This window comes from Monodon monoceros, unplaced genomic scaffold (genome assembly GCF_005190385.1).
Source record: "Monodon monoceros isolate NGI ecotype Baffin Bay Population unplaced genomic scaffold, NGI_Narwhal_1 Super_Scaffold_9, whole genome shotgun sequence".
NCBI lineage: Eukaryota > Metazoa > Chordata > Mammalia > Artiodactyla > Monodontidae > Monodon > Monodon monoceros.
Window position 1 is genome coordinate 55,911,830 of NW_021703786.1, and position 16,295 is coordinate 55,928,124.

The 16,295-nt window shown below is 53.6% G+C and overlaps 1 protein-coding gene across 2 annotated transcripts in view; it reads right to left on the reverse strand.

Moving 5' to 3' along the window:
• Positions 1-1,056: 1,056 nt before the first annotated feature.
• ASIC2 (acid sensing ion channel subunit 2) overlaps positions 1,057-16,295 on the reverse strand; it is a 1,018,342-nt gene continuing 1,003,103 nt past the window's right edge. For both annotated transcript variants that reach the window (XM_029212085.1, XM_029212084.1), the window contains exons 4-10: positions 14,833-14,983; positions 12,674-12,730; positions 11,257-11,410; positions 9,077-9,168; positions 5,468-5,547; positions 3,849-3,917; positions 1,057-1,983 (exon numbers count right to left, since the gene is read on the reverse strand). In XM_029212085.1, the coding sequence (XP_029067918.1) occupies positions 1,882-1,983; positions 3,849-3,917; positions 5,468-5,547; positions 9,077-9,168; positions 11,257-11,410; positions 12,674-12,730; positions 14,833-14,983 (705 nt within the window). In that variant the 3' untranslated portion in view covers positions 1,057-1,881. The remainder of the gene's footprint in view (positions 1,984-3,848; positions 3,918-5,467; positions 5,548-9,076; positions 9,169-11,256; positions 11,411-12,673; positions 12,731-14,832; positions 14,984-16,295) is intronic.

Genomic DNA, 16,295 nt, shown 5'->3' on the forward strand with positions numbered 1-16,295 from the left:
ATCCATCAGTTCCTTGTGTTAGGGGAGAGAGAGAGAGAGAGAGAGAGAGAGATTGGTTGTGCATGAGGAGGGAGGTACAAACCGTATTAGGTCTTTCTTCGTGGCTCTGGGGATGACTTTGAGTTGGGAGTGGTGGGGGGAAGTAAGGGGAATTAAAAGGTTAGACCACAGGAACTGGTCCTGCGGAATTAGGGGGAGCTTGAAAGGGCATGCCCCATCCCCAGCAGAGGACACCTCCCCCCTCCTCTCCCACATGGACGTGCTCTCAGGAGTCGTGGGGAGCGAGGCAGAAGTAGGTCAGTCTGATGGGGGTGAGGAGGTGGGCTGCAGAGAGGGTTGGGAAAGGCAGGAGTGTGCGAGGGGGCCATGCTGGGGCAGGTGTCCAGCCTGAATTCACTGGCCGGTTCAGGAGAAGCCAGGACAGAGGACGGAAGAGCAGAGGGATGTGAAGGCCTCCTCTAAGGTTTGCAGGTCTGTGCGGCGTGCTCTGCCTCCCTGTCTGCATGTCACGTTCCTGTGGTCCCGCGCAGTGTCGTTCAGACCTTGGGCTGTGACCCATTCGTGGGGTGGGGAAGCCATTTACAATGTTGTGATCAATAGTGTTTAAAGATGTGGGGGGCTTCCCTGGTGGCGCAGTGGTTGAGAGTCCGCCTGCCGATGCAGGGGACTCGGGTTTGTGCCTCGGTCTGGGAGGATCCCACATGCCATGGAGCGGCTGGGCCCGTAAGCCATGGCCACTGGGCCTGAGCGTCCGGAGCCTGTGCTCAGCAACGGAGAGGCCACAACAGTGAGAGGCCCGCATACCACAAAAAAAAAAAAAAAAAAAAAAAAAGATGTGGGATAGAATAGAATAGAATACAGAGCGTACGTGTTTTGTAAAGGTAAGTAATGCATAAACTATGTCATCTAATTATCTATCTATCTATCTATCACCTATCTATCTATCTATCCATCTATCTACCTATTCGTCCTGTGGTTTTTGACCTGGCAGATCTGGCTCTTTCCTAAAGTCTTGGGGAGAAAGAGTGCAGGGGAAGGGCAGAGACGACTCAGCCATTTCCACAAGACCAGCTTTTAATATGACTGTGATTGGAAGCACAAATAAATAAATGCCAAGAGAAAATGGAAAAACCAAACCAAACCTCAGAACATCAAAACCCAAATTCAGAAAACGAAATGAAACAGATCTCCGACAGACAGACAAACAAAAAAAAAGACCCCCAAAGAAACAGAATCAGACTGTACAAGCCGTGTCACAGGGAGAGCAGAATGACGTGGGCACCGCGAATGAGTCCCCGGGGCCGCTGTGGAGGGGAGGGGGTGGCCCTGATCACCCTGTGGGCCGGCTTGGGGAGGTGGGGAAGGGCTCTGTGGGCAGGTTAAGAACCTTCACAAACTACAAAAGGACCGGACGTCGTCGAGTTCTGCGGCTTCCCTCTTGATCGTGCAGGTGTGATTCCAGCGTGGCCTCGTCGTGACTTCAGGGTGGTCCCCCTGCACAGCTGCAGAGGGACTGCTGGAAACCGCACGGAGGAGGGTCAAGTACGGAGACAGACGTGGAGGCGGTGCCGTGAGGACTCAGAGCATGCAGTTGCTTTTTACATCTGGCAGTGAGATGTGATGGCGGGTCGGTTCTCGGACAGTTCCAGAGCGTGACTCACTTCTCCTAAGAGGGACGGATGTGCGGCAGCAGGGCCTGAGGACGCGTCGTGCCAGATGAGGCTGGAGCGAGGTTTTGACAGAGAGTTTGCTATGTGTGCATAGGGGGCTCTTGCTTCTTTCCGTCGGTCGGCAGGGGTCATCCCACCTGAGCCTGCCGTCCCCTGTTCTGGTCCTGGGCCTCCAGGTCTGTCTGGGGGGTGCCGGGCAGTCGGAGGGCTGTCAGCAAGCAATCTCCTCCAAGGTCCCCAGGGCTGTCTGCAGGGGCACGTTCACACTGTGGCTGATGTTTTCGGAGTGGTTTGGCATCGGGTCGCAAGTGCTCTGGTGGGAAGCGGAAAGTGGGCGTTGATGCTCATTCAGCAAAAGTTCATCACGATGCCCCCGGGCAGCCCAGCCCAGGCCCCGGGAACCACACTGCCCACTGTGGGCTCTCCCGGGGCACAGCTGCTCTGCCCCAGACATCTCACGCGCTGGCTTGCCATCTTGGAGCATGAGGCTGAAGGGGCCTCATTGCCTTTAGAATCCTCTCCATTCTCCACCTAGGCACACCCCCCCCCACCCCCACACCCGCAGAGAGGGGATGGGGCTTAGTGACTGGTTTGACCTTCTCTCTAGCGGTCCCCTGATGTGTCACCTGAAGCTACATCTGAGTGGTGTGTAGTTTTGGAGCTTGGATGGCGCATCCTACCCTCGCCCTTGGGGTCTCTGTTGGGTCAGCCTGGGCTGGAGGAGGGGTGGTCTGTGGCCAAGCCTAGGGCAGGGGGTGCCAATCGCTGAGGCCAAGCAGTGGAGGCCCCCAGCCAGAACCCTGACCCCTGATCACAGCTGCCTGAAGGACCTTTAGGTTAGGCTGGTCCCAGGGAAGAGCGGTCTTGGGTCCCTGAGCAGGGTGGGGCTGAGATAGCTTTGAGTTTTCCAGGTGATTCCCAGGCTGTGGAGGGCTGGAGGCTGGGAGGCATGGGAGCAGAATTCTGTGCCAAGAATGTGGCTCGGGGAGGGGGAGGGAGCCTCTACTTGCTCGGCGCTCATTATAAACTAGGCAAAGCTCATGGCTTTACAGGCCTGGCCTCACTTAACCTGAATGGCACTCCCTGAAGCCCCAGTGATTTAGAGATGATCAGAAAGGGAAGTAACGAGCCCCAGGCACACACGGCTGGGAAGCGGGGACCTGGGATCCAGAGCCTGGCCTCCTTCCACACTGCTCTCTCCTCAACAGAAGCTGTCTTCTGTTCAAACCCGAGAGACTCAGAGTGAGATTTTTAGCCTGGGAGATGGGTAGAGAAATAGTGTCTGGAACAGAAGTGGGAGCCCAAACAGGAGGAGGGGGCTGGGGTCCATTTGGCATGTTATGATTTTAAGGGGGCAAGTGCCCATTGAATGGGGTGGTCTCTTGGGGCCGGGGTGCTGACTTGGGGAAAGCCAGCAACCTTCAGTGGAGACCGGGGTCCAGGAGCAGACTGAGTTAGGGAAGAAGAATTAGCAGCATAAGAGGTGCTGCCCCTCTCTGGCTCGAGGAATGGAGGAGGACAGTGGTGGTTAGGGAGGCTTTGTGCCCAGCTCTGACACTCACCTGCAGTGTAACCTTGGTCTGAGCTGCAACGGCCTCATGCACAGAATGGAGATAAAAACAGACCTTCCTCTAGGGTGACTGTCGGGTTGAAATGTGGCGCTCTTAAGGCACTCAGCACAGTGCCTGACATGTACCGGGCATGTACAATGGTTAGCAGTTCTAATGGGTATTATTGCCACTACCAAATTCACAGGGCCGCACACCCTACGTCCCCTTCAAAATGGGGCAGAAGGCCAGGGACATCCCTGCTTGTATTCTGCCACCCCGCAGAATAAGGGAGTGGACCTACGCAGAGCCTCTCCGGTTCTCCCAAGGCCTGAGAAGAGGGGCGTGGCCTCTGGCCTGGGAGAAGCTGGACTGGTCCAGGCAGAAGCATCTCCTGGTCTCCACTGCATCCACGGCTTACTACTGGGCTCTGGGGTGAGTCTCAGAGAGAGGCTCAAGGCTCAGTTGGAGTGTCCTTGGATTTGGGAGCTGCAGAGCGTCACAAGCCGTGGAAAGGTGTGCCACGAAGCACGGCCCGCCCTCCGGCCCCACCCGGCCCCCGCATCTGGGTTAACATGGCCTGTATGTGCCAGAGGAACTAAGCAACCTGCAAACCCCGGGCTGCCCTCACCACATTCTCATCGTGGCTCCTTTCCTCCTCTTCTTTGCCAAGCAGGTCTAATAGCTTGTCTTTGATCAGCTGCAAGAAAGGCAGGAAGGGGATGGTCAGGCCAGAAGAACGGTGCCAAGGTAGAGAAAGAGAGAGAGACCTCCCTCCACGTGGCTGGGCTGGGGCCCCTCCCCAATCTCTGGGCTGAGATGGGATTTTGGAGCAGGTGCTAGAGCTTGGAGGGGGTCACGGGAGGGCCTGGTCTCCCAGTATGGCTGGTTCCTTGTCTGTCCTGGGGGGACAGAATTACTCATCACTTCCGAGGCCTGACAGCTCCACAGTTCACAAGATCGGGATACACTTGAGTTCTTAACATTTGATTCCTAGCAAGAAAGGGTAATTACTAAATATGTTCCCTGGTGCGATTCAATTTCTATGATTTTGTATATCTTTTTACAAAAATGAGTAAACAAGGTAGAATGAAATCTGGCCATGGGACCCAGTTTGGGAACAAGGTCACCATGCTGAGAGGCAGGATGTGGCACTCTAGAGGCCCCTGGTCGCCGCTGCCCGCCGGCTCCCCGCAGTGACTCCCAGCGGCCTTTGGCCGTCACCAGCCCGCTCTGGGATGCAGGCCACTGCTCTGCAGGCCCCGTTTGCTAGGCTGAGACTCAGGCGGTCCTGGGGACGGTGTTGGGTCTGGACTTCCCTGAGGGATTCTGGAGTCCCTGAGCCATCCCGGGGCTGGGGGGAGGGAGGCAGTAGGAAGGCTGATGTGCACCCGGAGCGCTCAGTGACTGAAGTCATTGTTTGTCGTGTGAGAAGCTTTCAGAGGCTTTGTCCAGCTGCCTCCTGTGGGTGCCAGCTCCCGGACTGTTGGTGGCCAGGAGCGCAGGGGTGCCCTTGCTCTCCCTGCTCAGGGCTGATGAGCGCTGCAGGAGTGATCCTTCCTGAAACCTGCCTGGCCCACAGCAGGCGCTGCTCGGGTGATGGGCCACCAGGAGGGCAGGGGTGTGTGTGTGTGCATGAGGTGTGCGTGTGGCATATGTGTGTATTTGTGAGCAGTGTGTGTAAGCACGGTGTAACTGTGTGTGATATATGTGTGTGGAGTGTGTGGTGTGTGTGTGTGCATGTTACGTGTGAGTGTGGTATAAGTGTGTGTGATATATGTGTGTGCATATGTCGCATGTGAGTGTGGTATAACTGTGCGTGATGTGTGTGTGTGGCACGTGTGTGAGTGGCGTATGTGGAGTGCGTGTGGTATGTGTGTGTGCATATGTGGTGTGTGAGTGTGGTATGTGGTGAGTGTGAGGGTGCAGACACACCCATGTCTGAAGCCCCCTAGCAGCGGGAGGGGCTCAGGCTGGCCTCAGCACAGTTTCATCCTCTTCTCATCCCTTCTGCTCCCTCCCTGTGAGTGTAGACAGCCCTGAGGAGAGGCCTGTGGCTTCTGTCTCTCTTACATCCATCCCTCCCCCAGTGCCTAGGAGGTGGTGATAGACAATATCCATGGACAGGGAGGGGGAGGCGGCCCTGGGGGAAGAGAGGCCGTGCTCTCCCCCCATCCACGATTTGGTTCTGGACGTCAGGGCAGGATGAGGGCGCCAGGTCATCCCCCCACGAGCGATCCCAAATCTTACCTCATAAATATAATCAAAGAGCTCTAGTATTGTAAGGATACTAGCACCAATAAACAATCCCATCTGGCCACCAATATCACCTGGAGAGAGAGAGAGAAGACAAAGACTTGGCTTTCCTGACAGCACTTCCGGAAGGGCTGAACAGACTGAGAGCTTGGAAACCAGGCCTTCTGAACGGGTTCCCCTCCCCGGGGGGCCGGGGCCTGGTAGCTGGGAGGCCAGGCCCTTGACGCGTCCCTCCCTCACTGCACAGCTCTGAGAGCTGGTGGGTTTGGTTTTCAGCACTCATGGGGACAGGAACTAACCTGGATGCTTTCGGGGGGGCCTGGAATAGACCTCATGGGCTGACAGGCTTGTTCATTTCCGTTCAGAACCACACCGGTGGGGCTCAGGTTTGGCTCTGGGCTGGGAACAGACGAGGTGTGTGTGGTCCCTGGCCTGGGCGAGGACACAGTCTAGCTTGAGACGTGTGTCAGGTGCCCTGAGTGGGGGTCTCGGGAGCAGTAACACAAGAGACACCGCCCAGTCATGACATGGGCTTTGGGGCCACCTTGGGGCCCCTCTCACCCTTGGGATAAGGCCGTAGGAAGCATCTCCCTGTCTCCCAACCTAAAGGTACATGTTCAGTTTGGTCTCTTTCTAGAGCAGAGGTCCTTGCCCTGGATGTTGGGCCCTACCGACCAAAGTCTTTCTAGACTGGTCTTCGGATACCCCTGCATCAGACTCTTGGGATACTTGTAATCAGTGTAGATGCCTGCACCTACCTGAGGCCTACACAATCAGAATCTCTGGGCTTGGGGTCTGGATTTTAAAGTGCCCGGGTGGTTCTCTGGCCCACCAAAGTTTGAGAACGGCTCTCCTGTGGGAGCTTCCAGTGGTTGGAGACCCCCTGAATTGAATGCGATCCATTGTGTGCGCACCTGGGCATTTGCAGAGGGAGAGTCCGTATTTCAGAAGTTATTATCAGATTCTCAAGGGGGTTCTGATCCCCCCCAAAGCCCCAAGCGCTTCGTTCTGGAGGCAGTGTGGTAGAGCAGGGGGCTCTGAGGTTGTGAGTTTGGAGGGGGTCCACCAGCTCGCTGTGCGGCTTTGATAAGCCCTGACCTTCTCAGGAGCTTTGCCTTCCGGGCACATTTGGTGGTGGAGGTGGTCGGGGTGGGGGTGGTGGTCAGAGGAGATGAACTGTGAAGTCCTTTCCAGCTGTGACCTCTAAGACTGGCAGCTGCTGGGCTGGGCTGGGGAGAGTGGGTGTTGCTGGGGGTGAATGTACCGTCCTCCTGGAGGGTCCAGGCTGACCTCTTGGTCTGAGAACTTTTGGATGAGTACCTCTGCCCACTCCTCCCCTGATTATGGCTGGAGAAACCCAACCAACACATCCCTAGGCGAGCAAGTCTTGACGACGGGAAGGCGGCCCTTCCTGGGGGGACCCGGTTTGGGGCTCAACGTGGCTCCCCTTCACTCCTCTCCTGCCCCTCCGCCCCCTCTAATATCCTCAGTAGAGGCTTATCGGGGAGTGTGCACGATGCATGTGCACGCCAGGAGTGGGGTGTGTCTGTGCGTGTGTGAGCGGTGTGGTGGAGCGTGGGGTATGGGCCTGGGTGCGCCGTGCGCAAATGCGTGTGGGATAGACGCAGGCGATACGTCTGATCACCGACAGCTTTACATAGGCGGCAAGCAACGTCTAGGGTAGCTACACGAGTGCGTCCAAATGTGGCTTTGTGGGAGTGGGCACGGTGTGTCTGAGTGAGCATGTGCAGGTGTGAGCACGTGCGTGTGTAAGCACGCAACTTGTGTGCACGTACGTGTCTCTGCAGCCGCGTGGCTTGCATGTGGGTCTGTGAGGGTGTGTTCACTGCGGGAGGGGTGCGCTGTGCGCGGCGGGGGGAGGGGAGGGACGGGCCCGATTGGGTGCCGTGGCTCATGGTTTGCAAGTAGCACTTGCTATCCTCACGGGAGGTACAGATGGCAGCAGGACTTTCACGGCGGGCTATTCTGGGTGGGAACAAGATGCTGCGAAAACGCTCTCTCATATCTGCTGCAGGGACCAGCTACCTCTCCTGACAGATTCGGGGCTCAGGCCCTCATCACTGTGTGTGTGTGTGTGTGTGTGTGTGTGTGTTTGTGTGTGTGTGTATGTGTGTGTCTGAGTGTGACTGTGAGCCTATGTAGGGGAGGGGACGGAAGTGGAGGAGGCATGTCCTCGGTCTTCTTTAGGAAATAAAGGTGGCAGGAGCAGGGCTCTACCACCAGCTCAGGGCATGAGGCCCTTTGGCCACAGGCCCTTTGGCCACAACAATCTCCAAGGCCCAGGTGATGACCACCTTAGCCCAGCGGGCACCCCACTGTGGCCCAGTTCCCCAGCCTCCTGGGAGAGGAACAGACACGCTCAGACAGTGCCGCAGGGTAGGCCCTGGGTCCCTGGCATGGTGTCTGTCCACGTGCCAGAAATCTCTATTTATGGACCTCCTGTGGGCTGGGGCTTTTCCACATTTAACCATCACGGCAAACTCACAAAATGAGTTTTATTAGACCCATTTTACAGATGAGAAACCTGAGGTTCAGTGAAGCCACCTGCCCACTTTCTCCCAGTTGGTGTGCAGCGGCCCGTGGCTTGCTGTCCCTTGTACTTCCAGGTAGAAGGTGTATGCCTCCCCGCTCTCACCCAGGATGCTATTCTCACCTGATTCAGTTCACAGAGACAAGAGCTATTTTTCCTCAAAGCCACAGACACCAGATCCTTTCTTGAGAGTGAGTGGGAGTTGGGGGACGAGTCCAGAGCAGGTCTCTTTTTTTTTTTTTGCGGTACGCGGGCCTCTCACTGTTGTGGCCTCTCCCGTTGCGGAGCACAGGCTCCGGACACGCAGGCTCAGCGGCCATGGCTCACGGGCCCAGCCGCTCCGCAGCATGTGGGATCTTCCCAGACCGGGGTACAAACCCGTGTCCCCTGCATCGGCAGGCGGACTCTCAACCACTGCGCCACCAGGGAAGCCCCAGAGCAGGTCTTTTTAACTGTGCACCCACAGGGGTCTTGTGAGTTTTACGCTGGGCTGGGACTGTGTTGAAATTAACTTCTTGCATCCATCATGTGCCCTTGGGGCCAGGGGAGCTGGCCCCAGGGTGGGGTGGCAGTCAGGTTTGTAGATTTCTGGGGCGGCATGGCCCTTCTGTTGTGTTTGACAAAGGGCTCTCGGTCCAGGGGGCACCGGGCCTTCTCAATGCAGCAAAATTGCTTTCCAGTGGGGGCTCCATGGGGGACCCTCCCTGGGCCCACTGCCTGGGACCACCCACAGCTCAGCCCTCCCTCCACTTGACAGCTCTTTCTTCCTGCCATGGCCCCAGGGCTCTGACTCCAACCTGGGGGCAGAAGACCATAGAATTCCAAGAGGATGGCGCTGGAAAGGCCCCGAGAGAGCGTCTAGCTCACCTACTTCAATGTGTTGATGGGGGAACTGAGGCCTAGACTGGGACATGAACTGGGCCTAACACCTCCAGCACGTGGAGTTCTTCCCATTCTGGGGCAGGAACAGTGCAAAGGGAAGAGGGAGTAACCCGCCCACCGGCCCATCCCCATGAGACGTGGACATTTGTGCAACAGACACTCTGACTTACCAAGTAAGGCAGCAACTTCGTACGCCTTCTTCTGTTCAATGGTCTCATAATTGAGAGCCTCAAAAAATATATCCAGAACGAGGATGTTCTCTCTGCGGAGGAAATGTCCAGTGTCATACGTGGTGAGAGCCCTCAGGATCCACGGGGATCATCTAATACAATTTTCCCACAGACAGATGGGGAAACTGAGGCCCAGGCAAGTGAAACAACTGGCCCGAAGTTAGAGCTGGTTAGTGGCACAGCTGGGGCTTGAACCTGACGTCCTGACTCCCGGCTCAGTGCCCTTCACGGCCCTGGAGGCGTATATCAGCTGTCCCCTTGGCCCCTCATTGCTAACGCCCCCGTCTCTCTGCACCCTTTCCAGGAATCCTGCCTGGACCCCAGGTCTCTGCTCCCAGAGGGTCTGCCTGGGCCCTTACGTGCAGGTGAGCTCAGCACTCTCTTGACAAGGCTTGCTCGCCTGCCCCCCGCTGACCTCCCCTGCCCACTCTGGAGAGGCCCCCAGTTCTTACTGGGATTGACAGCAAGCTTCTCCTAGTGGGGGCCCTACCCCGGATGGCCAAGTCAGCTGCAGGGACCAGGGAGGGTTTTTAGGGAGAAAATCCACACCTGGTTGCAGGGTTTCTGATGGAAGCACCCCGGTTCCCTTTTGCTCTTTTGGGCAGATGTGTGCATGAGACACATCTAGGCAGGAGAAGTCATTACGGCTGGCACAATGTCTGCGACAGCGGTGCCTGGTACCTCCTACAAAATTCCCTGCCTCCTTCCACGACGTGGCTCACAATGCCCTCAGCGTCCCTTGTCCTCAACCCTGGGACGGAGCAAAAGCCGTCCCAGGATGAGGTCTGGTGACGGTGTGGGCAGGAGGGAGAGGCTGGGGGAGAGGAGTCCTCTCCACGCGGGGCTCGCTCAGGTGCCATTCACAGGGTCACCCTCTCTTGCCTGGTTTATGGCAACTGCTTCCCACCTGGCTCCCTTTCGCCCACCTGGCTTCCGGTCCGACCTCTATCTGCCGCCTGAAGGGTCTTCCTAAAACCGCTAAACTAATCCATGTGACATAAAATTAGCATCCAGTTCCTCCATCACTCAGGCTACATTTAAAATGCTCAGTAGCCACATGTGGCCAGTGGCCATAATGTAGGACATCACAGATAAAGAACATTTCCAGAAGTTTCTACCTAAACGGCAAATGTGAGCCTGTCACTCGTCTGGTGGAAGTTCTTCTGTGGCTGCCTGTCCTCTTAGAATAAGTCCACTCTCTGCGGACCACCCCCGCCCAGCTCAGCCTGCAGGATCTTCTACCTTGGACACAGTCACCTCCCCCAGCCTCCCCTTCCCCTAATCTTGTCTGCCCTTCACTGATTTTCCCTGCTGAGCCTCTGCCTGGGACACCATCTGCTCCTGTGTCTTTCTTTCACTTATTCTGTTAAAAGATATATATGTTTTTTTGAGCATCAACTCTGTGTCAGACACTCCACAGCAGAGAACAAAACAAGAAAGCTTCCTGCCCTCAAGGAGCTTCACTTTCGTGAAGTGGACAAGTTAATTTCAGGAAACACACACGTGAATATAGAATTACACACGGTGGTGTGTGTTATAAAGGAAGACACCAGAGTGCTTCCAGAGAAAAATGACAGGAGGGGACTAATTTAGTCATCCAAAGAGATGACGTTTAAATGGAGACCTGCACAATGAGGAACCAGCTAGGTGAAGAGTGAGAGGAAAAGCATTCCAGGCAGAGGGAACAGAATGTGCAAAACCTGCCTGGAAAACTCCTCTACATCCTGTAAAAACATCTCTGCACTGACATATATACACTAATATGTATAAAATGAATAACTAACAAAAAAATGCAAAAAGAAAAACATCTCTGAAGCTTTCCTTGACAGTGTCCCTACGCAAGGTGCGGCCAGCCACTTCTCTTATTACCTGCATCAGCCTATATAGCTTTCAGCTTTGTACTTGTCTCTCCACCAGACTCTAAGCTCCTTAAAGGCTGGGGCTGCATCTTAATCCGCTTTGTCTTCATATTCTGAGTCTGAGCACAGAACGTGGCAAACAGCAGGTGCTCAATTAATGTCTGCCAAATAGAATTAATTGCTTACCTTGCCCTCGACTGCCCCCCATTTTTTCCTAGTCCATCCTCCCCCACCTCCATCCACCATGTCCACTTAACGTACGAGATATATTTTTCTGATTTGTTAAATTTCTTCTCGAGGTACTTGGCTGATGTCTTGCTGGGGATCTTCACCATGGAGAGCTCTTTGTTGTAGCGGGTCAGGTTGCAGGGTGTCCTGCAGAGACAGTAATTACTGTCCTTTTCCGCCAGCAGACCTGGAGGGGAGAGGAAGGCAGGGCTTAGTCAGGTGGACCTCCTGGCCCAGAGTAGCCAGGATCCCGCAGCAGAGAAGTGAGCTGGGAGGAGGTGCCATTCGGGTAAATGAGGGGTGGGGGGCTGTGGAGAGAAGGAGGGCCGGGCTTTTGCTACCGGTTGATGAGGGTGTGAGCTCTCATAGAATGTGCCCACTCTTTCTCTGTTACTCTTGGTCCTGTTTTTCTTCTGTTTCCTTCACTGTTATGTCACCCTTTGTAAATCTTTGAAAAGGCACCACTTTTGGAGAATGGGCTCCAAGGGAGTCCCGGACCCCTCACCTCCCCAGGGCCTTCTTCTCTGCTCCCAGCCTCAGTTCTCATCTACAAAGGGGGCTGTTCTCCAAAGGCGAGTGTGGGAGACCATTTTATCTGAAGCTCTGGGCTCCGCGGTACTCCCTCTGGGGCTCCCTCATAGCCAACGCCCACCTGTTCTGCTCGCTGGTTTAGGACGCAGAACTGAGTCTTTGCATCCATTGGAAGTCACTCCTTCTCCTTCCCGCCAGCCCTCCTGGAGGCGTCTGGACGTGTGAGCCCAGAGCTGCTGCACTTAGATCCAGCAAGTGCAGCTGCTGGACGAGCTTGAGTCCGGATGATTTAAATACTCTCTGCTTGTCTTGGTTATAGATCATTTCCCGGGTCCGGAAGAGGTGGGCACGTGGAGTGGGTCTAGCTTGGGGGTTGCAGCTTGTTCGTGTGATCTCCCTCACTGGAAGTTTTCCAGGGTCGGGTGGGTGTGGACCAGCAAACACCCAGCAGAAGGCAGAGGAGTAGGGGGAACGCTCCTGGCTCAACGGAGCATGCAGACGGGACAGTTTTGGAATAACCGCGAGAGTGTGTGCGGGGAGATACGGCTGATCTCCTTTGGGGCCCACCCGGATGCTCACTGTCGATCCTCTCTTCGTCTCTGCCCGCTCCCCTGCATTCCACAGTGCTCTCTGCTCCCCCAAAACCCACTCCTTCCCTACCCCCACCTCTCTATCTCCTTTCTTTCCCTAGTCTGGTTTCCAGCCCTCATCCACTTGCATCAATTCCCTCCCCCACCCCTCTCTCCTTCCTCCTCTCCATCTCCCTCTCCAGTCCCTGCAGGGACGCCACCCTTTCTAGCCTCTTTCCCCTCACCCTTCCCCACTCCCCTTCCCCCCATCTCTCTTCTGCACCCGGAAGTTCTGCAAGGTCTTGATCGCAGCCCCTCCCCCATCATTCCACCTGGCCCCTGGTACTGACCTAGGGCAGGCTCGGCACACTCCTTGTGTTGCTCAGGGGTACAGAAAGGGGCATCCCCTGCAAAGAAGAAAGACAGGGAGAGGTACTCAGGCAGCAACCCCTCCCCTCCTTGGGCTGGAGGAAGGGATTGCATCCAGCTACCTTGGTACCTAGGAGGGGCAGCAGTTCACCAGTGGATGGTCAGAAGCCCTGGGGGTAGTGGGGGAGCAGAAGACTGGGTTCTGATCTCTGTGATAACAACACCGGTCTAGCTAACTTCTCCCAGGTTGCACAATCTGGCTTACATATGTGATAGGAAAGCGTTGACAGTTAACGTGGGGAAGCAGTGGTAAGCAGCTACTAAGTCCTGGGCATGCACTGTCCCCTTTAACCCACACGGGTACCTTCGGAAATAGGAAATACTGTATCTGTTTCACCCATGAGAGAATTGAGGCTTAAGAATCCTGTTTTCTCAGGACATCAGAGCTAGCGGTGATGGAGGTGGGCTTTGAACGCAGGTCTGTCTGATCCCGAGGCTAGGGCTCTTTCCAGTACACCACACTGCTGTAAGGGAGTGAGGGCTGCTTTGTTAGTCTCCTCTTTGCTGTGCCCTTAATTCCACATTATAATTGAGATACCAGTAACAGTGTCATGGGTGGGGGGCGGAAATGATTGAAATCTCTCCTGCTTGCTTTGGGCTCAGGTTCCATGGGGAAACCTCACTGGCTGGTGATCCAGTCTGAGCATCAGGCAGGTAGCATTTACCAGTGCTCAGTTCTCCCTGGTCTCTGTAGAAATCCAGACGCTTTTTTTTTTTTTCTTTTACCAAGTGCTAAAGTTAAAGCCCACCACGATATCTTTTCCTTATCTTCTCCCTAAACACCAATTCTTTTCAAGAGCTGAAGAACTGATATGCTTCCTCCTTTCTAATAATAAAAATTTAACTGATATGTTTCCCTTTTTGCTCTGTCTTCTAGGAAGCTCAGAGGCAATTTTAAAGGTCGATAATTCTAAATTTAGATTGCTAGAGCAATTACTGATCATAATGCACTAAGTTAGAATTTAGCTCTAAGGATGTTCATTTCAGCATTGGTTATAACAGAAAACAATTGGTAATGAATGAAATGTCTGACATCAGGGTTTAGCTAAATAAACAAAGTATGATATAACCATGAAATTGTAGCCATGAAATATAACAGCAAAGTTCCCAGCACATAGTAGGCCTTCAGTCAACAGTACTCTCGATTCCCTCTCCCCATGTGTTAACACAATCACCACTGACATTTGCAATTGACAAAGCTTTCTTTTTGGCCGCACTGCGGAGCTTGCGGGATCTTAGTTCCCTGACCAGGGATCGAACCCGAACCCCCTGCAGTGGAAGCACGGAGCTCTAACCACTGGACCACCAGGGAATTCCCAAGAAAGCATTTTTATATCTTAGCCTAATTTTATCTTCCTATCCACGAATGATTGTGTTTTAAAGATAATGGAGGTAACAATAGAGAGGTTTAGTAACTTGTACCAGGTCACACAGCAGTAAGGTGGAGGAACCTGAGTTAGAAGCCAAGGCCACTGACTCCAGCCTCAGTCATCCTTCCTTCCATGTTGCAGTACCAAACTCTTCCTGCTCCAATCAGCCCCCCTCCCCCCCACTCCACTTCTACTGACAAGCCAACTGCCTCTAATGATGGCTACGTGCATTGTTAGTCTGAGAATAGAAATGTCAGTACACATGAATTCTGCTGGCTGATGGACTCTTGCCTAGCTTGAAAGAGAGCTAGACATTTGGATGCAAGAAGGGAAACATCTGGAGGAAAGCAATAACCATCTGGACGTTTGAACGTGTACCACACCAGGATGTAAGAATTGTAAGCATCCAGATATCTGGACACTGAACTCTAGGAGGGAAGACCAGCAAACAATTAGCAAACATATTGAACGTTGGGAGGAACGTCCTCCAAACACCTGACCACTTCTGGACACCAGGATGCTGCCTTGGTTGCCAGACTGGAGGTTTCCATCCGCCCTCTAAGAGTTTGGGCATCAAATAACAGTCTTCCCAGAACAGCATCCCTTTGCATCCTCGTGGAGTGCGTGAAGAGTTTCCCATCAGGGTGAGAAATGCAAAGAAGGTCGCAGGTAGTCCTGGGCCCCTGCGGCTGTCCTTGCCTGGCACTGACCTGGCATGTGGACCATGCGACAGTTGCAGTTCTCCACGATGTAGCGGGTCTCACAGTCAATCCGACAGGCAGTGATGCTGTAAACAGGAAAGAAGTCGAGTCCCATCTCCGAGGACCGGCACTCGCCCCACGGCGGGGGCAGGTATGTGAGCTGCAAGACAGGAAGGAGGGGGCAGCAGTCAGCCCCAGAGCTTCAGCCTCGACAGGCCCAGTGGCTCATTCATTCACTTATGCAGTTAACAGATCACTATTGAGCATCTACTACATGACAACCTCAATTCCATTGACCTCCCAAGCCTTCTACTTTTGGCTCCAATACCAGTTTTCCTATCTTATTTTTTTTAATAACCTTCTTATAAATGCTGATCTTCTCAAAGTCTCTTACACGGGTCACATCTTCCCACTTCCACAATTTGTCATCTCCCATCTCTCAGCAGCAGAGAAGTGAGATAAAAATTTGGGGGCTCTGCCTCTGGGGGCCCCTCCTTTCTAGGATTTTTCTTCCCATTTTTTCTAGCTTTTCTGGCAACCCTGAACTCTAGCTTGAGACTTTTTAACTCAACGACTGCTGCTTTCTTCTTGAGCTCTATCTACAGTATTCCCTTAGAACTTGACGGGCCCTCAAAGGAGAAATCGGGTAAATAAATGTGTATTTCATCCAGTGTGACTCCCTTCCTTCAAGGGCTGTATACCCTCCAGTTTCTGCCTGTGTTTAGTCTCTCTCCAATGCCATCAAATAGTACTTTTGAAATATTTTGTCCAGAGTTTATAATTGTTATTTCCAGAAGGGTTAGTCTGACATAAGCTGCTCCACCATTACTGAGAACCAAAAGTCTCTCTCTCTATTTTATTTAAGACTCATTCCTTTGAGGGAGCTGTTCCTATTCTCATTTTATTCATGACGAAACTGAGTATCTGAAAGGTTAGTAGTCTGTTCAAGATCACACACAGAGCCAGTGGCAGAGTCAGCATATGGACCTAGGAATTTCTGACTCCAATCTTGCCCTTGTATACTACATTGTCTCTATAGGAAATGGATGAAAGGAGGGAGAAACACTCCAGAGAGGACCTTTCAGAGCTTTTCTCTTTTGTGTTTTTTTCTAACAGCTCCTTTCTTCTTCCTTTCCCGTGAAGGCTTGCATTACTCTCTCGTCTTTCTTTGGAGTTCATGAGCTGACCAGGCTTTTGCACAGATTTCCTCTATGAATTTGAATAAGTCGCCACTCTCCTCTGGACCTTAGTTTCCCCATCCGTAAAGAGGGAGTATCTGGGGGTAGGTTTGATAGTCTATGATTAGAATGGATTCAGTTCCCTACATTGCTCAATATTGGATCGATAAGCACACAAACTGGATTTGGGAAGAATTCATAGCGACTTTTGGCAAGACAGGGGGTCTAAAATGATGTAAAATCATCTTGGGAGACTCTCGTTTCTTTTTCTTCTTCTAAAACAATTTCCCACAG